The 24,023-nt window shown below is 26.7% G+C and overlaps 3 protein-coding genes across 11 annotated transcripts; 1 reads left to right on the forward strand and 2 right to left on the reverse strand.

Annotated features, from left to right (window-relative positions):
• Nucleotides 1–3,465: 3,465 nt before the first annotated feature.
• On the reverse strand, nucleotides 3,466–7,731 carry LOC103568300 (E3 ubiquitin-protein ligase MSL2). 2 transcript variants are annotated; one of them, XM_008545117.2, is made up of 4 exons: nucleotides 6,859–7,731; nucleotides 5,674–5,834; nucleotides 5,189–5,386; nucleotides 3,466–4,260 (listed from the first exon to the last, which is right to left on the reverse strand). In XM_008545117.2, exons 1-4 carry the CDS (start codon nucleotides 7,439–7,441, stop codon nucleotides 3,991–3,993), a joined length of 1,212 nt encoding a protein of 403 aa, XP_008543339.1. In that variant the 5' UTR covers nucleotides 7,442–7,731; the 3' UTR covers nucleotides 3,466–3,990. The 2 variants fall into 2 exon arrangements, with proteins under 2 accessions (XP_008543339.1, XP_008543337.1); XM_008545115.3 differs by having other exon boundaries at nucleotides 5,602–5,834.
• Nucleotides 7,732–8,423: 692 nt separating this feature from the next.
• On the forward strand, nucleotides 8,424–16,707 carry LOC103568299 (U2 snRNP-associated SURP motif-containing protein). 4 transcript variants are annotated; one of them, XM_053738131.1, is made up of 17 exons: nucleotides 8,424–8,830; nucleotides 8,914–9,030; nucleotides 9,143–9,557; nucleotides 9,859–9,942; nucleotides 10,047–10,111; nucleotides 10,724–10,889; nucleotides 10,973–11,136; nucleotides 11,683–11,742; nucleotides 12,400–12,443; nucleotides 12,668–12,772; nucleotides 13,449–13,676; nucleotides 13,757–13,999; nucleotides 14,792–15,165; nucleotides 15,251–15,470; nucleotides 15,555–15,714; nucleotides 15,801–15,955; nucleotides 16,039–16,707. In XM_053738131.1, the coding sequence occupies exons 1-17, from the start codon at nucleotides 8,807–8,809 to the stop codon at nucleotides 16,325–16,327; spliced, it is 2,913 nt and encodes a 970-aa protein (XP_053594106.1). In that variant the 5' UTR covers nucleotides 8,424–8,806; the 3' UTR covers nucleotides 16,328–16,707. The 4 variants fall into 4 exon arrangements, with proteins under 4 accessions (XP_053594106.1, XP_053594107.1, XP_053594108.1 ...); XM_053738132.1 differs by having other exon boundaries at nucleotides 15,558–15,714; XM_053738133.1 differs by lacking the exon at nucleotides 9,859–9,942 and having other exon boundaries at nucleotides 8,425–8,830; nucleotides 15,558–15,714; nucleotides 16,039–16,705.
• A 289-nt stretch (nucleotides 16,708–16,996) lies between these two features.
• On the reverse strand, nucleotides 16,997–22,633 carry LOC103568298 (uncharacterized). Of its 5 annotated transcripts, XM_053738162.1 has the most exons (10): nucleotides 22,381–22,442; nucleotides 21,842–21,883; nucleotides 21,504–21,701; nucleotides 20,677–21,413; nucleotides 20,531–20,597; nucleotides 20,206–20,280; nucleotides 19,606–19,806; nucleotides 19,178–19,525; nucleotides 18,830–19,017; nucleotides 16,998–17,196 (listed from the first exon to the last, which is right to left on the reverse strand). In XM_053738162.1, the coding sequence occupies exons 3-10, from the start codon at nucleotides 21,643–21,645 to the stop codon at nucleotides 17,182–17,184; spliced, it is 1,773 nt and encodes a 590-aa protein (XP_053594137.1). In that variant the 5' UTR covers nucleotides 21,646–21,701; nucleotides 21,842–21,883; nucleotides 22,381–22,442; the 3' UTR covers nucleotides 16,998–17,181. The 5 variants fall into 5 exon arrangements, with proteins under 5 accessions (XP_053594136.1, XP_053594135.1, XP_053594137.1 ...); XM_053738161.1 differs by lacking the exon at nucleotides 21,842–21,883 and having other exon boundaries at nucleotides 16,997–17,196; nucleotides 18,830–19,014; nucleotides 22,421–22,633; XM_053738160.1 differs by lacking the exon at nucleotides 21,842–21,883 and having other exon boundaries at nucleotides 16,997–17,196; nucleotides 22,421–22,633.
• Between the last annotated feature and the right edge of the window lie 1,390 nt (nucleotides 22,634–24,023).

Below are 24,023 nucleotides of genomic sequence, written 5' to 3' on the forward strand. Positions count from 1 at the left end.
AGCAAAATTTCATTTAATGAGTAGTAAGATAAGAAATTTCATTGGTCTAGGCACATAAATAGGCATGAAAATGAAATCTTATTTGAAGAGCTTTCAGATGAATTTTATAGAAAGTCGATAAATTATAGCATTCAAAAAATATCTGAGAAAGAATAAGTAAAAATATGAATTTTTGACATTTTTTAAATTTTGGAATGCTATAACTTCTAAACTAATTCACCGATCGAGCTCATTTTTTGAACTCGATCAAGGCAATCACCCACAAAATACGTGTACCAAGTTTCAAGGAAATCGTGGCTATAATCAAAGTAAAAATATAAATAAAATTATTTTTTATAATATTTTATAAATGTTCAAAACAATTTATCTATTAGATAAAATGGTTAAATCAATGAGTTGTATAGTGAAAATTGAAGGCAATTGGACGAGCTTTCACATAGAACAAACTAAAATGAGCTATCTCTTTCCGTTTAAAAGTTACATCCAGTTAAATCAGTAAACAAATTTTTTTTTTTGAAAATTTTACAAAATTGAAATTAACCATAACTTCTAAACTTATTGGCCGAATTGGCTCATCTTCGAACTCATCCAAGATAATCGTCCATAGAATAAGTATACTAAATTTCATTGAGATCGGTATAAAATTGTGGACGCTATCGTTGGAGAACGGCGCGTTATATTATATATATATATATACTTTTGAACCAAATATATTTTCTGACTCAGCTTGTGGAGCTGAGTTGAGATGTAGCAAAATTTTTCGAAAATTCCATTATGAGGACAAATACAATAGTTAGATTTCTATGAAATCTGCTAAAATCGATATGTGCATTTTTTTTAATTTTAATTTTTTTTAACTTTAATTTATTTATTTATAATTTGAAATTTGTCATATCTGCTACATTCACGCTCATATCATTTTTGAATGGTAAAAACTAACAATTTATTCAAAATTTCTTAAGTAACACATTTCTCGTGACATCTATAAGATATCAGTTTTGAGGCTGTTATTTGACCTACCGAAAAGGCACCAAAATGTTGACAAAATAATCAGAAATTTATATTACTGCACAAACATCTGCTTAAAAGATTCGACACAAGTGACAATAAAAAGTAATTACCAACAATTGTCAAATAAATCATCTAGACGATTTTTTAATTGAAATTGCTTTCTTAAGACGGGAAAAGAAAGACAAACTTTCTATGACTCTTAGAACCAACATCTGTATGTCTTATTTACATAAAAAAAACTTGACGTTAAAATAAAATAAAGTTTGTCATGTCTTTTTAAAAGACATCTTAAAATTGTCTCTGTGCTACTTGGGTTAATTGGACATAGTTACCGAATATTATAAAATGATTATCAATTAAAATATACAAGTACTCTATTAAAAACTTAAATATAATAATACATCGGATTTTGTTGATTTATTTGTTATTGATAATTAACAGGCGGTTTAAGATCAAATTATATTTAATTTTTTGGTAAGAAAAATTTAAACATATCAGTTAATTCAAACAAAAAAATTATAATGAAAAAATTCATACTTTATTGATGTTAATTGCATTACATTTTTTTTCTGTTTTGTGTAATTTAAATATAATTATGTTTTTGAATTTTATTTTTTATTACGACATTGCTGTTATTTAAACAAGTAAACGTTTATATAAAAAAAGAGTTATTTGTAATATCTTAATAACAATTAAAAGATAATATATTTTTTTTTATACAATTATTCCACGACAGTGTAAGGCCTTTCCCATGTGCTTCATGAAAATGCTTTATATACTTAATTATTTTTATTACTTTTTTTTATTTTAATATAATTTTGTACTAATTTAAATAATATTTATTTTAAACGTTAACTACAATTTTATATCCTACCTTTCCAACTCATTCAAATCAATTGAATTCAAATAATAATAATAATAATTCAAGCACATGAATTTTTCCATTCTATAATTATCCTTTATCGTTTCTAACAATCATCCTAAAAATGAAAATATAAAAGTCTTTGATACAATATAGCATTTACATAATTACTTAAAGAAATTAAAAATTTTTTTCATTTATTTTATTCATATTTACAATGTGATTTTTTCGTCATTTTTATTTATTTATCTATTTTTTTCTTTTTATTTTTTTTTGGTAAAGAATTTATAAATAATTTTTCTATTATTGATAATGAGTGATATTCAGAAAAAAAAAAAAAAAGCAAATGTACTGCAAATACTATTATTATAGTACTATGATGTTTTTGTAATCCTAATAAAAAAAATAAATAAATAAAACCATTAGTGAAAATTATATATTACGTATAAAAGTTATTTATTTCTTTTATTCATTATATAAACTGAAGGAAAGATAAAAATATCACTGAGACCATGGAAAAGTTTCTTTTAAATGTTTAGGGCTTTTTTTCCATTGATATAAATTACTGTCCTCAATAATAAAAAAAAAAAAAAAAAAAAAAACAATGATTAGAAATATTAATAAATAAGTGTTCATTTTTCAAAAATATTTTTTGTTAAAATAACAGTAGTATTTAGTAAGGAAAAAATAGGTTTAAATAGATAAAAAAATATATTTATTTTTACTAATTTAAACAATTTTTTCCATCGATGTTACATAAAAATGATACTGAAATTAGTCAACGTCTAATAATTTTTAGATTTTTTTAAAAACGATAAATTATAAAAAAAAAATTTCAAAAAATTGTTTAGTTTTTATTTTTTTTTTTCAAATTTAATTGTTGAAAAAACAACAGAAAATTGTTAATTGTCTGCTTACTTCAGGATGATTACATAGAGATTTTCATAAGGTACAAAATTTTATACAGAAGCCTAATCAAAAATATTTTTTTACAAAAAATTCCATAAAAAAGTTTCTAATGTTCGATCATAATTTAGCGAATAATTGAATATTCTACAAAAAAAAAAAAGTTGTGAATAAAAATAACAATTTTTCATGAGATTTTTCACAAAATTATCCACCAATATTTATGTATTACAAAAATTTGAACAGTAGTGAATAATTTGAGGAAATAACTTTGTTAATTAAATAATTTTCAAGTATGAGCAGGACGATCAATGAAAAGTTGAATAGACTTAACTTAAGAATATGAAATAGGCAATTTTAAAAAAATCAGTATTTTCACAGATAAAACTCAAAATCATGAGATAAAATGTGTCATATAGCACATTGTTAACACTTATCAAATAAAAATTTATTTTTTTGAAAATTTAAACTTCGGTTATAACTCTCCCTATTAAAAGAAGCGATTTGTAATGTTAAATGTCCATAAGAAGGGCGATTTGAAAGTATTCAAAGTATTCAAAAGCATTAAAAAGTATTTAAAATTTGTTTTTTCTAATCGTTTTAAATCGCTTCTTTTAACAAGGGCTTTTATAAAAAATTTTATACATTTTTCTTTTCATTTAACAAAGGCAATAAATAATAATATAAAAAGATAAAATTTTTTAATGCTTTCAAGTGAAAAAAAATTTTTTTTCTATACATAAATTTTACATTACATAAATTTTCCTTTTTGGAAGACTTATTTTTACCAAACCTACTGTTTTTTTAGCCTATCCCAATAAAAAAATACTGTTTTAAAATAAAGCTATGATGAAAATAAAAAAATAAAAGAAAATTCCCTGGTCATCAGTGATTAGTTGATAAATCGAAATACTAATTTAAAAATGAATATTTGCAAAATAAAAAATAAAATAAGACTACATGTACAATTGACTTGAATGTACAAAAAATCTACTAGGTAAATTTAATTATAAAACTATATAACCACTTATTACTTCTACATCTACCTGTTTTACATTTTATACAAATCACGCAATATAAAGTTCCTAATTCATTGTGATACATAATTTTTAATTTATCATAGTGAATTTAATTCAATTAAAAAAAATGAAATTAATTAATAAAAATTAATTTGCACATGACACTCAACTTGAGCGCCTTCATTCACGTTGTCACACGTCTATTTGAATATCACTATCATCAGCTTCGCTTTCTGTACTAACCATAGCATCTTCACCAACCAGTAAAGCTGCGGGTAAATTTTGCGGTACATTATCAATGTCTAATCTTGGTGTCGAATAAACATTTAGTACTTGAATTGTTGTCGGTGATGTTGATAAGCATTGATGTGAACTCAGTGTATCTGAACTTAAACTATCGCAATCAAGCGAACTTGAAAGCTGTAGTTGTAAATTGTGTAGCTCTGGTATATGTGGCCTTCTCTGAAGAACAAACGATCAAACAAACAATATTAATTAATTATCTATATGTATTAGACTGATTACAAAAAACTGACTATTTTTTCTCTATTAAATAGTTACAGGGTAGTGAAATAAGATGAACTCTTAATATTAATATTTAGAGGTCGCTCATCACAATTTTATATTTTCCATTTAAATAATATGCAAAAAAAAAAAACAATTTTAAGTATGGAATTTTATACCTCGGTAGTAGCTCATTGTACAGATAAGCTCAGGATATAATTTCCTAGGGTATTAACCGCTCTACAGAAAAAGTCGCATCATTTTTTGGTAAATTAATCTGTTTAAGAGTCATTGGAGCGTTTTTATAGTAAATTTCGAGATCTTTTTACTTTTCCATCGAAACTATCAGACTTATCACAAAATACCACGAGAACTTTTTTGTAGACAATTTTATTCCTTACAAATTATTTCCAATAAAGTTTTTTCGAATTCTGCATAGTTTTCTAGTTACTTCTATTTTATTGTCAACCTCTTGAAATCGATCAGATTACTTTTTTTTAAAAGCTTGACATTAAAATGGAAGTAACTAGAAAACAATGTTAAATTTCAAAAAACTATCAAAGATGTTTTGTAGTAAATAAAATTGTCTACAAAAAATATCCTATGAAATTTTGTGATAAGTCTCATAATTTCGCTAGAAAAGTAAGAAGATTTTGAAATTTACTATAAATTTGACTTCAAGCTCCAATAACTTTTAAACAGATGAATTTATCACAAAATGATAAGAGACTTTTTTGTAGAGCGGTTAATTCCCTAGGAAATTATACCCTGAGCTTATCTATTCAATGAGCCATCACTGAGGTATAAAGTCCCAAACTTAAATTTTTGTCCCATGTTATTTAAATGGGATTATATATATATATAAATAAATAGCAATAAAAATTACTTTTAAACCATCAGCAGTATGAGGATTTCTGCACCCTCGACATCTACATTCAATGCACGGTTTACTTTCAACATAACAAGGGCATCTTTGACCACAACACGTTAATTTTCCTGGTATTGCTGTTGCATTTCCACATCTACATCCTTTTCTCTTGCTCCTTGTCGAGCTCGATCTCGGTTTTTTAAAACTCGTCGACGACTAAAATAAGTAATTCACAAAATCATTAATTATTATAAGTTTATCTAAAAATGAATGATAAAGATTAATAGATGATAGTAAGAGATAGTAAGCATTGAGTGTTAATGTTCGGGCAGTTTTAGTTTTTTTTTACAATTGAAATGACAATCATTTACTTAAAAAAATAAATAATCATTTTATGACAACATGATATGGCAAGTCTGTAAAAAAATTACTTTGCTGCCCTTTGACGACTTTTTTGGAGAAGAAGTTCCATATGAAAGTTGTGAAGATGGAATGCATTTTACCCCTCCTACAGTTCCTCTCGTATTATCAGTGTCCTGTTGACTGAGATCAGTATCCTCAGTAGTAGCAGCTTTACGTTTTATCGTTATTTTATTACCCGAGCCTGCATACATCACAGAGTAGATTGATGATCCATTCGACACAGTTCGTATTGCTGGAGATTCTACAATAAATAATAAATGATTAAGACACGTTTTCATTTTTTTATCGGTACTATATTCGTTGCAATTGTACAGTAAATGGGAAATTTGTCCATTTTTCTCGTAAACAAATGGAAGTTATCAAAAAATTTAAGTGCACTTCGCTAGTTCATAGACTAAAGCATCAGATATGTATCTATTTTGCGCTCAAGGCTTTTATTTAAGAGAAAAGTTTGGACAAAATTATCTGATAGCCAGTCTTAATAAAATAAAATTGAAAACAAAAAGACAAAATTTATTTATTATCAAAATTGGACACAACGATGCGCCGTCAACTGATCCCAACAATTTTATACCACGACGATCCCTACAAATTAATCCAATCAACAATTGATTGTCAACTGCTTTTTATCAACAACTAATTTACATAATTCAAATTTTTATATTTACAAAAGTGAATTTCAATTACTCATATCATAGTAATTAATTCTTTTATGAATTTGTCAATGGATCAGTTGTCTGTGGGATCAATTATCGTGTGATTACTTGTCGGGGATCAGTTGTCATGGAACTGATTGTTAATAATTTTGTAGAAAAATGTCGTCCGCGACTTCTCTTCGGCTTTGTAAGCTGCTTATTTTAAATGTTGAACTAATATCATCGACACTAACTGATGATCCATTAATTCTTGTACAGTGAGACAGAAATTTAATGAACTTATGTTGTGTCCAGTTCCATGATAACTGATTACAGACACTTGAAATGTTTGGGTTTGTTAGCCCTAGACCTGGTCTCAGAATATATCGACTACTCTACATCGTCAAATAAAATAAAAATTACGTAGTTCATGGGTCAATACAATTGCCTCATTCTCAGTCAGTATCAACAAGTTACTCCTGCAATAATTATCATCAAATAATATAATTCTAATATGGATTATTTTGTCTCTTTGATTTATTTATACTTATATATCTTTTTATCATTGTATGTCTCATCAGTGTATAGCCGATTGGCGTTAAATAAGTAAAAATAAATAAATAATTATACCAGGTACAGTTGTTGCTAATGGATCAATGGTTGGTTGCATAGTATTAGCTTGTGTTTGTGTTGATGTTGTACTGGTATAAACACAAGGTAAAATACTGTAAGCAGATTTCGATAAACCAGCATTACTTTTAAATTCATCTTTGAAACCTGTGCCCTCTTGAATGAGTTCCATAAGACTCGTAGCACCAATAACAGAAGCACTATTGCTCGAAGCATTGGAAGACACAGTAATAATTAGACTACGATAAATATTAGTACTCGTAAGATATTCACACAACTTTTTATAACACTGCAATAGTATTCGTAATTGTACATTTTCAATATATTTATCATAGTCTTTACACCAACCACAGGATGGTTTTAATTTTTTACGTCCACCGCGGCAACCACGACACACATGATGTTGACAATTTGTCTCTGTTGGTGTGTGAGGTTCAATCAAGAGATTCGAGCATACTGTGCAGCTTAGACTTTGCCTTAAATATGGTACTAGCCTGTATAAGTCTGTCCATGAATTTGAATCTTCAGCATCGGCTTGCAATACAAGCCGACATGTTGATACATATAAACTCGTTGCGTTCATTATTTATTTTTTATACTCTATTATATTCCTTTCATCCACATACATACAAACAAACAATAAATAATCAACAACACTTGTTATTATAAATATATATTATATTTTTTAAATATCCTAAATATATATGTTTATTATTTTTATTAATTATTGTATGCATAACGAATGCCATAACCATCTTTTTGCACAAACAAAACAGCAAAAAGTGTCGCCATTTTTAATATTATTTTTAACACTAGACACTAGATCAAAATCCACAATTTGGTTTCTTTGATTTTTTTTTTCTTTTTATAATTGCTAGTACTTTTTTTTTTATTAACTTTATTTGAGAAGACGATCTTTAAAAAAATTTTAAACGTCATAAAATTAATTGGAATTAATTTAAATTATTGATTTAGTTTGAATTATGAAATCAAAAGTTATTTTGTAATTATTGTTGGCTATTTTTTATTATTTTCTATAATTTTACTTGATTTTATTTATGATACAGTAGGTACATTCTGAAGCTTGCTGCGTAGGGATGTTCGAGGGTGGGGGAATTTCGTCGAAAAACAAAAATAACTGTAAAAATTTGGAAGAAAATTTGAGGATCACTGGGAGCTCATCAGGAAGATATTGGCGCCGTGATAAACTAACGTCAATTCTGCAGAATTCTAAAACCAACTTAAAAGAATTTAAGTGTTGGAGAGGAAAGCAGTTATCTTTAAGTTGACAGTAAATTTTCTAACTTGAATTCAATTTGACTACAAGTATTACTGTCACACAATGACGTTAAGTTTATTAAAAGTTTCACTTCAAATTGACGGCAAGTTTTTCTGTCAAATTACATTTGATGACGGCAGTAGATTTGCATCAATTTGCACGCAAGTATTTTATCCAGCCGAGGCTTACCAGAAACTTGTCAACAATTAGCCGAAAATAATTGTCATCTTTTTATCAATATCGACACCATCATGGCGCCCATCTCCTCTTCCTGAGCCAGTGATCCTCAAATTTTTCTTTAAACACTTGACATTTAACAATTTTTTTAAAATTTACTGTTGGTAGCAATTACTACATGAAAGTAACTAGCTTTATGATCAATTGAAAAACATAAAGAGTAAATAGCGATAAAAAAAAAGTATAAAAAGAGTGTCTTCAAGTCAAGTGTCTTAGTAAAAAATATATCATTTTTTGTAACATCATAATTTTTCAATTATTAAATGTGATTGTAAACTGATGTTTACACTTATAATACAATTAAGTTTTTTAAGTATTGATTTTAAAAACAACACTTGCTGTATATTCGTCTTAACTTCCATAATTAATTGTTGAATTTAATGTTTTATCATGATGCTCACATTGTAGGTTAGCTTTTTAGATTCACCGAGAATGGCGGAAAAAGCAATAATGAAGGTACTAATTTTATTTTATATTTCAACTTATTTATTATTTTTAACATAGTGTTAATTAATTAAAACTTAAAATTTTATTAACAGCAAATAAATGAGCAAAAATTAAAAGCCTTTTCCATTGGCACAATGGGAAAGCGACCGCAAAGTAAAAAAGAATTAGAAGAGCAAAGAAAAAAAGAACAAGAACAAGCAGCAGCCCAAGTAGATAATTTTTTTAAATTTTTATTGTTATTTTATATAATTAATTCATTAATAATTAATAATTATATTTATTTATAATGATTAATTGTTTGAATGGTTTTTGAATTAAAAGGCCTTTGAAGAATTCGTAGCAACATTTCAAGAAACTCCAAATAAGACGACTAGTAAAGTATGGATAAAAGCTGGTACATATGATGCTGGAAAAAGACAAGAGGACACTAAAGACAAAGGAAAATTGTATAAACCACAGTCTAAAATATCTGAATTAGTTGATAGTCGTTCGTCAGCTGAGCAAGCGCAGGAATATGCTAAATTACTTGGTTCGAATGAACGTAAATTAGATAGACTTGGAAAGAAAAAGAAAGAGGGTGAAAAAAAGAAAAGTAATTTAGAATTATTTAAAGAAGAATTGAAAATGATTCAGGAAGAAAGAGAAGAAAGGCATAAGTATAAAGGTGTTGTTAAAAGTGTTGTTATGTCACAGTCAGCTGAAGATCCTATGATGGCTGCATTAAAATCTGTGGAAGGTATGCTATTATTAATGTTATTTTATTTTATTTTATTTTTTTTACATTATCAAAATAAAAAAATGCAATTTTTTCTTACGAGTGTGAATGTAGCAGGCATCAGACAAATTTACAATTATAAATAAATTGAGTAAATAATTGAAAAAATAAAATTTATAAAAAATGCACTTATTAATTTTAAAATTTGTTAATTGCGCATTTTTTAAAAATTTAATTTTACTAATTATTTACTCTATTTATTCATAATTTTAAATTTGTCTGATGTCTGCTTTATTCACACTGATTTTTTTCTTTACATCAGGCACTAGTCCTAATTTTCATGATTCACGAAAAGCTCTACGAAATTATGTCGATGATCCTCGCCTTTTATCTATGATTTTTGAGGGTAATCCATTTTGTCCTTAATCCCTCTTCATTATTACCCTTTTCTTTTAATACTCAAATAAATAAAAAAAGAACTCAATATTTATTTTTATAAATTATTTTCAGATGGTTCCTTTGACAATGGCGACCCAAATACAACAAATTTATACTTGGGCAATTTAAATCCTAAAGTAAGATTTATTATTTTAATTACTTAATTATTACAGTCGATTATCTGTCATAAGTTTGGTCTAGGGGATGTAGGGGAAGTTTTTCTTGGAATTTCAGTCTACCTACTAGCGTGTGTTTAGTTTTGTTCTCGACTACTCCTTATAAGCCTGTTTTATTTTATATGATTCCAAACGTCATATTTACGTCTTGTTACTTACGTCACTATCACGATTTGTCTAGTTCTCATAGCGCTAAAATTATTAATAATTTAATTGATGAACATAATGCTCATTAAAATTTTTAAATTGTAACAGAAGCTGTAATTGTAATGATTAACAATTATGAACAATTAATGATTACAATTATGAACAATAAATTATATTTTACTTAATATTAATTAAATTATTACCGTTTTTATTGTTAGTTTATAATTCAGAGAACTTTAACGGAGGCTTATAACGGGGTCAGATAAGAAATTCCTTAGCGTGGTTAAGTAGGGAAGAGCTGTTTGGACTCAGTATCTGCCGATTGCAAGGAAGAGGTTTATAAAGGGCAGGCTTATGGCGGGTAGTCGACTAATTAAAAAAATTTTATTATTTAATAATTTATTAATTATTAATGTAATTAATTAGATAACAGAGCAACAATTGATGGAAATATTTGGTAAATTTGGTCCATTAGCAAGTATTAAAATAATGTGGCCAAGAAGTGATGAGGAAAAAGCTCGTCAACGAAATTGTGGATTCGTTGCATTTATGAGTCGTAAAGACGGTGAACGAGCATTGAAAAATTTGAATGGTAAATTTTAATATAAATATTTAAAAATTTTTTCTATGTGGTTAATTGATTTGATTATTAAAATTAAAAAATAAATTATACAGGACGTGATATAATGCAGTACGAAATGAAGTTGGGTTGGGGCAAAAGTGTACCAATACCACCATATCCAATATACATTCCACCAGCACTGATGGAGATAACGCAGCCACCACCACCTTCTGGTTTGCCGTTCAACGCACAACCTCATCGTCGTGATAGACACAAGGTACCCCAGTCAAACCACTCCCAGCGCGTAATTAATAAAACGCTCAATCACTTCTTCAATCAAATATCGTTTTATTACTATTTAATATTTTACCCCTTATACATTAATTAGATTTATGAATGTTTTGATTTTTTTAACATCAAACACCTTCAGTATTAAATACAGTTGTGTCTATTCTTTTCAAATAATATTAGGAAATTAAAACGTCCTTTTTCGTTTAGTAACTGATAATTTATTAGGATTTAAAACATAAAAAAAAAATTTTCGGCAATTGCCGTAATTTAAATAATTTATCATAATTACCAGCGATCCCTCCATGGATTTTTTTGCTATAAATTATTTTATAGTGCAACATTTAGCACTAAAATATAATTTTAACTTTAATATTTATAATATTTTAATTAGTATAAGTCATCATCAACATATTTATTATTTTTAAATATCGTTGTTAATTATCATTTATATTTATTCATTTTTTTTTTATTTTTTTTTTTTTTATTTAAAATTTTTGAACCGTATAACCATGTTTTTGAAACGTAATCTCAGATACCACGTATCCGCAACCTCCAGAGCGCGGACCCCCAGGAAAAGGAAAACTTCGAAAAGGTAAAATTAATTTACTTCTGTTAGAAAAAAAAATATATAAATTTATTTATATACAATACAAACCGGTTAATCATTCAAACAAACAAACAAACGAAACAAAGTATACAAAAAAAAAGTAATAACTTTTTTTTTAATAATTAACTACATCGTGAGCTCATCAAAGGTCGATATATAAAATTTAATTGCTTGTTTTTATTACACGTTTAAATTATTTTGGATAAAGTGAACAAGTTAATTAAAAGTATAAAAAAAAAATTAAAAAGTAATAAATAAGATAAATTAAATAAAATTTAAATGATACTAGACTTTAGGTCTATACAATAACTTGGTAAGTGTGAGACTGATGTGCTGAAAAAAAAGTAAATGAGTAACAAAGTAATATAAAATGAAATAATAAATAATAAAAGCTACTAAGTGGCAATGAAGATGTTAAATCCTTGACTATTTAATTGTCAAATGACAAATCTAATCCACGTTTACAAATTGTGTTGTTGTAATGACTTCTTGTTGGCGTACGTTCTTGGGGGCACACGAACGAATTTTGGCATACGAAACGGGCTGGCACAACACCAACCCCAAACTCAATACTGTGTCTATCAACTTTACCAAATCTGTCTGTCAAACTCTCTTGCACACTGTGATCTTGGACCTTGACAGATTTTGCAGAATGCCGTTGTCAAAGTGGTTATTCCAACGGAAAGGTATTTGTTGATTTTTTTAGTTATGTACTGAAACATTTTGTAAGTATTAAACGATGTATTATCCTTTCCATCAACACGTGTCCACTGGATGGAGATTGACGTGTGAAGGAATTTTATATTTTTTAAAAAATGATAATAATTAATACTAAAAAAAAAAAAAAAAACACAGTTTTTTTTCTACAAGTTTTATGGGCACATCTTTCAATTTTCATTGTGCGTTATAGGAACTTAGTCATGTTGATACATAGAATGGTGGAATTTGTAATCCGTGAAGGCCCCATGTTCGAGGCAATGATTATGAATCGTGAATTGAATAATCCAATGTTTAGGTAAATATATTTATTTATTATTTTAAATTTATATTTTAATAATTTATTTATTTTTTGTTGTTTAATTAACTGGCAAACGATCTTTTTCAAAGTTTCTTATTTATTTTTTGGTGATACACTATAAAAAATTTGCGGAGTGAACGCGGAGTGGATAATTTTTTATTTATTTAATTTCACTCCGAAAGAAAGTTCCAAAAACTATGAGTTATAAAAAAAATTACTAATACATAGTGAACTTAGGTCTTTGATATTTTGACATTTGCATTGAGTACGGACATAATTACGAGTTCTCTTTTCATATATTTACGCGAAATGATTTTTAAAAATTAATAAATATAATTCCACTGAGTCGCAAACTCAGTTTAATTATTAATATTTGAATGAATTACTTATTGAAATAATTATTTTTCTAATTAACAGTTGTTTCTATTAAATATAAATTTATTTAAATATTAAAACTCCGGACTGGAGTGAGTGCGGATTAAAATAAAATCCGCGTCATTCCGAAATCACTCCGCCCATGAAAAAATTCCTATTCACTCCAAATAGAAATTTAAAAATTTAAACTTAAAAACTTTTTTAAAATTTTTTTAATTTCGTTATTATGAACATTTTTACAACTTTTTTGTACTTACATTTACTTTTGAAAAAAAAAACACTTATTTATTATTAACAGATTTCTATTTGAAAATTATTCACCTGCACATACGTATTATCGTTGGAAATTATATTCAATATTACAAGGAGATGGACAAAAAGAATGGCACACAGAAGATTTTAGGATGTTTAAAGGAGGTAGTGTTTGGAGACCACCGCCTATGAATCCTTGGACTCAAGGGATGCCTGAAGAATTAGTTGAAATTGAAGAAAGACAAGAACCAAGAAGAGGAAGTCTATCTAATAGGTATGAAAATTATTTTATTGTATTTTAAATAACTATTTATAATTTTATTTAATCTATTAATTTTTTTTATTTTTAATTAGTCAACGTGATAGATTAGAAGATTTACTGAGAAACATTTCACCAGAACGTTTAAAAGTCGCAGAAGTAATGGTATTTTGTATTGAACACGCAGAAGCTGCTGAAGAAATATGTGACTGTATTTATGAATCATTATCAATATTACAAACACCAGCTAATAAAAAAATAGCTCGATTATATCTTATTTCTGATATACTTCATAATTGTGGTGTTAAAATAACAAACGCTACAATCTATAGAAAAGCGTAAGTATATTTAATTTTTAGTAAAAATATTTTATAAAAATATAGTTGATAAAAAAACATCTGAAAAACCGTTGACCCTATGACCAACTTCAAAGTTTTCCGCTAATTTTTAAGCTCTGTGAGCTGAAAAACGTTATTATTGATAAATTTTTGAGCTCTTCACGATCAAAAAACGATTGGGCTGAAAAGTAATTTTGTCCGACGATATCTTTGGATTTGAGACTTAGATTTGATCATAGAAATAAATCCGTCAAGTGATTTATGAGTTATGTAACAAAAACTTAAAAAATTGTTTTTTAAATTTTTATTTTTCGTATAACTTGTAAATTACTCTACGTATTGACTCCAAAATCTAATCAATTCTAAGTCTTGGTGAGCCTAAGGCTGCCTAATTTCAAAACACAGTAAGGGACAAATTTTTAAAAATTGATTTTTTTAGTATTTTTAATTCCAATGGAGTCTTGTGAACATAATTTAATACATATTTAAAAAATTTTATTCTTGTCAGTTACTGTGTTTTGAAGTTGGGCAGCCGTCCTTTTGATTGTCGCCAAGAACATTCAAATCGATTGATTCGTTCCAAAGATATCGTCGGACAAAAAAAGTTTACATACACACGCGACCGGACGTCCACCCGGAAAAAGTCAGAATAGCTTCTTAAGACCTAAAAACGTCAAAATCTGATGAATACTCGACTTTTGAAAATTGGACCGAAACCAATAACTTCCCTTTTATGAAAATTTTCAAATTTCATCGCAGCAAGTTAAAAACCTATAATTAATGTTTTTATAGATTCGAGGCACGATTATTAGAAATATTTACTGAAGTTCATCAAGCCTACACGCACTTTGAAAGTAGATTGAAAGCAGAAGGTTTTAAAATTCGTGTAATGCGAGTATTTAAAGCATGGGAAGACTGGGCAGTTTATCCACGAGAGTTTTTACTTAAATTACAAAACACATTTCTTGGTCTCGCGATTAATACCGAGCCAGAACCAATCAACGATGACGATATTGATGGCGCTCCGTTATCTGATGTCGACGGAGATGTTGGTGAGGATTTAGATGGTGTACCTCTAGACGGCGCAGCACTTTTAAAAGGCGCTATGAAACTTGGACTTACTCCTCAGCTCAGTAGTAACTACGACGACATCGACGGTGTTCCAAGTAATTTATTATACTTATTAATTAAGATACTTAATATTAAATTAAATTAATGTTGTTTAATATACTATATTTATTTTATTTCTAGTGGATGATGATATTGACGGCATTCCGATGGAAGACAGTCGTACACAGACTAAAAATAAAATGAATGATAAAAAACCCATTATGCCCGCGGGTTTTGTACCATCACGATGGGAAACTGTTGACCCTGATCAAGTTGAAGCACAAGCTATGACCACTAGTAAATGGGAAGAGTTAGAACAAAATGATGATTCAAATTCACAAGACGCTAGTTTGGATTCTAGGTAATAATAATTTATCAAATTATTATTTTAAAAAAAAAATATCAATTATTATTATTGTTAATTTATTAAATCATTTATTGACAGCAGTCGAGATTATAACGAAGAGAGACGTACAAGATTACGTGAAATAGAAGTTAAAATAATGCAGTATCAAGATGAATTGGAGAGTGGAAGGAGATCATTGAAATCAGGAATGACTATTCAATCTCAAGTCGAGCATTATAGAAAAAAACTTATAAGAAAGGTAATTATTTATTTTGACAAAAAAAAAAAAACAATATCTTATTTTGTATGAATTTAAATTTAATAATTTTTATTTATATTTTTTAGAGTGAGAAAGAATCAAAAGAGTCAAAAAATGAAGAAAGAGACGACGATAGACGAAGAGAAAGAAGACGTAGTACGTCAACGGATTCACCTGTTCATTATAGAGATAGACGAAGAGTTTCACCGAGTCCGCCACCAAAAAGTAGTAGTCGATACAGGTAAATAAAAAATATTTTTCATTAGAAATTATAAAATATTTCATTTTTAATAATAAATTATTTTTATAAAAAATATTATACAGGTCGCGTAGTAGATCGCCGAGAAGTAAACGAAGATCACGATCGCCTTATAAAAAACGTGCTCTCATAACTCCATCACCCCCGCGAATACGTACAACCCCATCCCCGGTATTTTCGAGCTCGCGATCCTCACGAAGATCATCACCACAAAGTGAAAGAAGCGAACGTAAAAAACGTGTGCGTTCACCTTCAATGTCACCACCACCTCCACCAAGAAGTTCTGCTAAACATCGACTTAGCAGCCCGCCCTCGCCATCACCCAGAAAACACAGACATAAACATAAATATTAAATGATATCTTATTAGTTATTTTTTTTTTGTTTTTGTTTTCTACATTTATCTTATTTTTTCTTATTAATTATTGACACTTAAAATAATTTTATTATGTAATGCCAATCAAGACAACTTAATTCTATTCTTATGCTATATGTAAAATTAATTTTCGATTCTACTTAAAAAAAATAAATAATTGTAAAGAATCATTAGTTAACAGTGTCAGTAAAGTCAATTATGTTTAATTTATATTTAATATTGTATATGCTCTTCCAATACATAGAGCAAAAAATTAATAAATAAACGGCTAATACTAGTATGTAAATATTTAAAGCAAAAAAAATTGTTTATTATCAATTGAATCAAATAATTTGATTATCACAATTAAATTGATGTGTTATAAATAATCCTTTTTTTTTATTGTATCAAATAAAACATGTAAGTTTTAATCATTCATCATTGTATAAATAATAAATTTAAATAAATGACCTCATTAATTACATTTTTAAATTGTTAGATATTTATTTATTAAAATATATTTATTTTTTACTTATATTACAAATATTTTTTTTATTAACAACAAAGAAAAACTTTCCTCTTATGAAAATATTCATTATACAGTATATAAACTATATTTATTTAATTATACAACATATTTTTCTTTATATTACTGAGCAATACATGAGCATTTTATTTTTAAATATTTGTTAATTATTTTTAAAAAATAAAATCAATACTAAAAGCAATTATCTAAAAATAATTTTTGTATTTAATAAAATTTAACCATGCATAATTAAAAGAAAAATATATTTTCATAAACATATAATATTTTTTATATATTTAAACAATTTTAAAAAATTATAATAATAATATTAATTATCTAAATCCTGTAAAAAAAAAGATGAGTTTATTGTCTATTTATTTTTTAAATATCCCGCGTAAAAGAAATTCGTTCTAAAAACGTTCCTGACAGTGAACTTTCAAAATTGAGACAATGAGCATATTTTTTTTAAGTATTTTAAAGATTTCTATCATATTCTGCCGCCATGTAATTTTGATTCACAATTTTTAATTTTTCTCTCTTTTCTAATAACTTATTTTTCGAATATTTAAATTTACCGCGCAATTAATAAGAATAACTAATAAATCATTGACGGAAATAAAAAAATTTGAGTATACTTTTTAGTCTAATTAATATAATTATTGACTCAAATAAATTTTAATAAAATGATTGAATTTCAATTTTGAAATTTCGCACCAAGTTGGCGCAACTGCGTGTCGCTGTATTCAACGTTCAAATTTTTGCTAAAGTAAGGGTGGTCGATGAATCGCAAAATCGATTGCTTTGTATCAATTGACGGTTCGATAGCGGCAGTCAGTATCATCGACAACAGCAGTATTAGTCCAGATCTTTCTTTACGTTTAAATTGAAACACAGTATTGCAGTTGATTCGTGGAATTACCCATAAAATTTATTGCTTATAGTGATTGTTTAATTAAAATGTGCAGTCTTTGTAAAATTTAAATTGTGCAAAGTGTCTGTGGTGTCGTTAAGTGTTGAGTGTTCAATGCTAGTGTAGTGATGCGAATTGCTAATGCTGATAACTTCCAAGTTCCTGAGAAAAATCATCTGGCATCGTCTGGTGGGAAATATCAGTTAAGTAACGTTTTTTTAGCTGCAATGCACTTGGAGAAATTTGAATTAAATCTCCAAGTGTATTAGGATACCCTTCTGCATATTATTTCCCCACCAAGGTTTGTTCAAACACTCAAGTGCTTTTTTCTTAATTTTTAAAATATTTTTCTATCCTATTTCGCCGCCATTTTATTTTGACGCACGATTTTTAATTTTCTCCAATTTCTAATAATTTATTTTTCAAATATTTAAATTTACCGCGCAAGTAATAAGATTGCATTCCGAAATAAGCTACGCTACAGCTGCGTGCAGCGCATTTCGGAATGCACCCAATTCCGAATTTTGAGTTGAACATTTTTGTAACTTTAAAATAATTAGAAGTGTAAAAAATTTTCAACTAGTGTGAACTTATCTTGTGAGGACTATATTTTTTTTTGCAATTTTCTAAATAAAAATGATTTGAATTGACAATTATGTCAGTTTATAAAAACTCCATAATTAGTTTCAATCATTTTTTGAACGAATATGAAAAGTGAAAAAAAAAACTGACCCTAAAAAGTTCTAATAAAATTCAAAAAATAATCGTAACTATTTTTAAATAATTTTTTTTCTTACCTCATACCTAAATAATTATGGTAAATCGAAAATGTTCATAATTTCTACTTCTCTTTTTTTAAGAATCTTCAAATCCAAAAAATTGTCGAAATCAAATTATTTTCGATTAAAAAATAAAAAAAAAACACGCTGAAAAAGCCTACATCAATTGCAAATTATTCATTTTATATTTTTTTCAAAGTTTAGAAAGTTCACTGTCATGAACATTTTTGGAACAGATTTTTTTTTACACAGGATACATATTTAAAAGTTAATTAATTAATTCTTACCCTCGCTAACCAGTGTTCAATTTCATCTTGGATATTCACATTATCATAATCTCCAGGATGAATGGATTCGAAAGCTTGACGACCACCTCGAGGAGGCGGATTAACTTGACGCCCTCTCGTAGATTCTTTTTCTTTTGATTGTTTTTCTTCACCACTGGAATGCGCTACCTTTGGAGCATTTACACCTGCTGACAAAAAAAAATATATTAAAAAAAAAATTATCATTTAAATTTAATAAAAATTATTCAAAAAAAGATCCTCCATGCTGATTACAAATAACGTACAAAAAACTTAAAATTTATAATTAACTAAATCACCTCTAAAATTCACAAATAATTTATTATTTACGTTTCCAATCTCCTTCATCATCTTCCTCTTCTTCTTCATCTTCAATTTCTTCTTCATCCTCCTCCTCTTCCTCTTCTTCCTCATCTTCTTCTTCTTCTTCACTCTGACTCGGAGTAGGAAGTTTTCCATACTTAGCTTCCAATTTAGCAACCAATTCACTATCATCAACTTCTTCAGCTTCAATATCTTCCTCATCATCTAGCTCTTCTTCATCTTCCAAATCTTCTTCAGCTTCTAAATCATCATCCAAGTAATCTGACTCGACTTCAGTCCCGGAAAATCGTTCACTTTCCGAAGTATAAATTTCTTGTGGTTCATTTTTTGTTTTTGAAAAATTTTTTTCCACATCTATTATAATAATTTTAAAACAATACTTACTATTTAATTACAAAATCAAATTAATCAATAAAAATAATAATTTTTATTACCTCGTAAATTTTCAACTGAACTCAATGGTTTATTAACCCTCTTAATATCTTCTTGTAAATTTGTATACTTAGATTTTAAATCCTGATAAATTTTTGCTTGCTGTTGTTTTTTATTACTATCCCCAGTTACTATTAATTTTTTTGGAATTGTTGGCGGTATAATAGTATTTCTTCTTTTTAATTCAATTGTTTCTTCAGCTGCTTATATAAGAAAAAAAATTTAATATGTAATATTTTGAAATTTTAATTTTAAAAACTAAAATTTACAAAACACAGTGACGTAAAAAAAATTACACTTGATTTTTTTAGTATGTTTCATTTTATATACTTACGATTTCGGTTAGTTGATGATCACATAAAACATGCTAACATGTATATATTATTTGCTCAAGCACACTAATTAATAAATTATTAAAGAGCAAAATGACGTGATATTTCTTTAAAAAAAATTTCCCTAAGATTTTTTTTTTGCAATTTATTTACAATGAAGATCATAATTAATAAAATGATAATTGTTAATACGCTTGCGAAAAAGATATGAATTAACATTTACAGGAGCTTGTAAAATAACTTAAAAACGAAAAAAAAAATTACAATTACCATTTTTCCACCTTCTAACCAGAACAATATGAGCGGCAATGACTAGTGCAACACCAACTCCAAATTTAACTGGCACTGCAATCACCATATTATATTTTCCGCAATTTATTTACTTCATTAAATACATTTTATTGTTGTATATTATTATATTTATTTATTTGCCATTTTTATTAACAATAATAATAATAATTTCCTACTTTTTTTAGCAATACAGTGATTTGTAATAAAATAAAATTTTTAAATTAAATACTATTTAAAGCATGGAGGACCTTTTAATTATTCTTAAAAAGTTTTTTATCTAAGGTATAAAAAAAAAGTGACTCACCACTTGTTTCATCTAATACGTCGTCGTTTTCTTCTTTAGGTACTTCAATACCTTCAACTATTTCCATCTATTAACAATACAAAATAATAAATTATCGGACATAATTAACTCGTGGCAATATCATATGTAATTAAAATTAAATTTACTTTTTCAAAATTATCTTTCTCATTAATTCCTGGCATTCCCATGAACTCATAATCTATTTCTTCATCTTCTTTAGCGGGCGCGTGTACGCCCTCTACACTAACATCTATATCAGGTGCTGATATATTAGTTATATCATCTTCATCTTCTTCATTATTATCATCTTCTTCCTCATTTTCATCATTATCATCATCATCTTCTTTATCTGCAGATTCATTTTCATCTAATTCATCAGTTTCATCAAGATTTTCATAACTTTCATTATCATCATCTTCAAAACCTTCGTCTTCATCATTTTCAACTTTAGATACATCTACTTCATTATCATCTTCTTCTTCATCTTCCTCCTCTTCTTCTTCCTCTTCATCATCCTGAATATCTTCTGAATTTTCTTCTTCATCATCTTCAATATCTTCTGAATTTTCTTCATCATCTTCAATATCTTCTGAATTTTCCTCTTTATCATCATCTTCTATATCTACAGCTTCTGATTCGTTTACTTCATCATCATCTTCTTCATCTTCCTCGTTTTCCTCTTCTTCAGATCCAATACCTTCATCATCATCTTCATCATCATGATCTTCTTCATGACTTTCTTTATCATGATCATCTTCGTCCTCATGCTCAACTTCTTTACTGCTTTCTTCTTCATGCGGTTCATTATCATGACTCGGAAGAATATCATCTACCCACCCATCAAAAATCATCGCCCATTTTGATGAACTTATTGGCGTATCCACTACAAAAAAATACTCCATTAATCCCAACAAAACAATTAAAATAAAAAAAGTATATCAAATAAATTTTATAAATAAAAATAGCTTCTTACCGTCAGTAGTCCCTCGATGCTCTAAAATAATGACTCCTACAAGACCAATCAATACTGAAAATAGTGCAAAAAATATAATCTTTGCACACCAATGACCTCCTGTTGATCCTTCTTTGTAGACATGTATCGTAACATTGTCCATTGCATGTTCAGCTGGATTTACTAATTGCGGGGGTGGAGTTCCTGAATCTTCGTCTTCTACATCAAAGAAAAATAAAATAATCCATTTTTACTTCTAAACATTTTTTAAAAATAAACTCAACAATAATAATATAATATATTAAGCTAGAAATTTATTTCTTCAATAAAAAAAAAAAAAAAAAAAAAAAAAATCATACCAACGAGAATTTGTATCCTTTGTATGTGGTACTCTCCCTCAACTAAAAAATTAACGAATATATTCAAATATTTAAAACTATTTTTTTTGTTAAATTTTTCTTCATTACTTTTATAATTTTTAAAGATAAATGCTTTTGAAGCGGCTCATACAAATTATTCTATTTTTGTAGCTGAAAGTTTCGTCTGACAAAGTATCGAAATGCATTATTTTTTCTATTCTTAACTTTGCTTTTATTAATTTAATTAATTATTTAATTAAAACTCAATAAAAGAAAAAAACCATAATAAATAATCAATTTTTTTTTTTTTTTAAATAAAGTTTTCAAAAATATTTATTAGATTATGAATAAAGTTGCGATTTTGCATTTAATAATTAAAAGTTTGATAAATAAAATTGTATTTAAATATATGGTAAAAAAATCTAAGTATTGATTAATTATTTAATAATTAGAGTTAGTAAAATATAAAAAAAAAACTTTTTCTTCTATTTTCTGTAAAGATAAAAATAAAAAAATAGTTATTGCTAAAAATATCTTACCGCAGTGAGAGCGTGTTACGAAAGATAATCATTTACTTGCCTCTTTTGCGTCTTTTTTCTTTACGTTTTCTCGGTTGTACATCACCAGACATTATTAAGTAATTAATTAATTAAATAATTATATAAAAAATATATAAAGCTAACAATGATTAATTAACGAATAATAATCTACGCTTAAAATTACTAGTTTAAATAAGAAAAAAAAAATTAAAAAGATTTACTTAATGATAAAAACACACAAACTTAGAGAAGAAATTTTATTTTACGACTGCTGAACATTCTGATGAAGAACTGCGTAAAGCAGTGCAACCTATTTCAAATTTGAAATCCCTACTGTAATCTAGAGTCACTAGTAAACTATAAATAATAATTATTATTATAGGGGAGAGGAGGGTAAAACGGAGCACTCCCAAAATTTTATAAAGAAATTTTTTTTTTTAAAATTAGAAAATCACTTTTGTAAAAATAATTTAGCATAATTTTGAATTTTTTTTCACCGTTTTTGAAAAAGTTTGTTTTTGAAAGAAAAAAGTATGAAATCAATTTGTTTTTTCTTATACATTTACAATAAAAGAACTCACAGTGTTAAATTACTTCAGATGTATTTCAATACTCAATTTAAAAATATTTACAATTTTTATAATTCAATTAACTTTTAATAATTTTTTAATCTATTACTTAAAGCAATATATAATTGCTTTTTTAAAAATATCTTCTTTAGAATTGAAACTAACTTAAATCTTTTACTTTAAAGTTAATAATGAATAGTGATGAGTAAATAAAAAATTAACAATTTAAACTAGATAAACTTTTTCGAAAATCGAAAGTGTCAGTTGAAAAATGTTTGACTTTTGTATTTTGGTAAAAACTATTAAAAATTTTTATTTCTTCCTTTGCATTCGATAATTATGTGAAATTTAATTTTTCTTCATGTAAATTACTAACAAGAAAATTTAATTTAATCTATTTATTTAGTATCCAGAAATTTTTTTCCTTTTAGTGGGTGGCCCATTTCACCCGCAAAAAATGAAATTTTTTTTTTAACGTCAGCTAAAAATTTTTTCTATTTATTTTGAATTTCATTAAAAAAAAAGATTTAATATATTTGAGTCCTTGAAAACTTAGTACCCCATTTTACCCCCTGTATATAAATATTCATATTATATTAAAAAACATTTAAAATGAATAATAACAAAAAAAACTAGAGAAAACATTTGTTTTTTATTGCGTTTATGGTATGTACAATATTATAATTCCAAAAAGAATTAATGTTTAATAAAATTCGAGTATTATTTTACAATATTTTAAAAAATAAATAATTCGAGATTATCTACGTGTAAAACAAAATTTATTAACTTGTTTCGTTTTACATATTTTATTTTTGTTTTAATTTTCGGTCATTTGATTGATTCCTTAATGTGGGTTTTATTTTTTAAGGCACAATCTATCCTAAGAATTTACTAAGAGACACAACAATAGTAATTTCATGAACACAACAAAAAAGATGATGTACAAAATCATTACTAAATTATTAATACATAATATATATTTTAATATAAATAATACCGTTGATAAGTAGAATTATTTTTTAATTATTAATTATTATTATACATGTATATTATATATGTCTAGTCGCATTTTAT

Source organism: Microplitis demolitor, chromosome 4, assembly GCF_026212275.2.
Source record: "Microplitis demolitor isolate Queensland-Clemson2020A chromosome 4, iyMicDemo2.1a, whole genome shotgun sequence".
NCBI lineage: Eukaryota > Metazoa > Arthropoda > Insecta > Hymenoptera > Braconidae > Microplitis > Microplitis demolitor.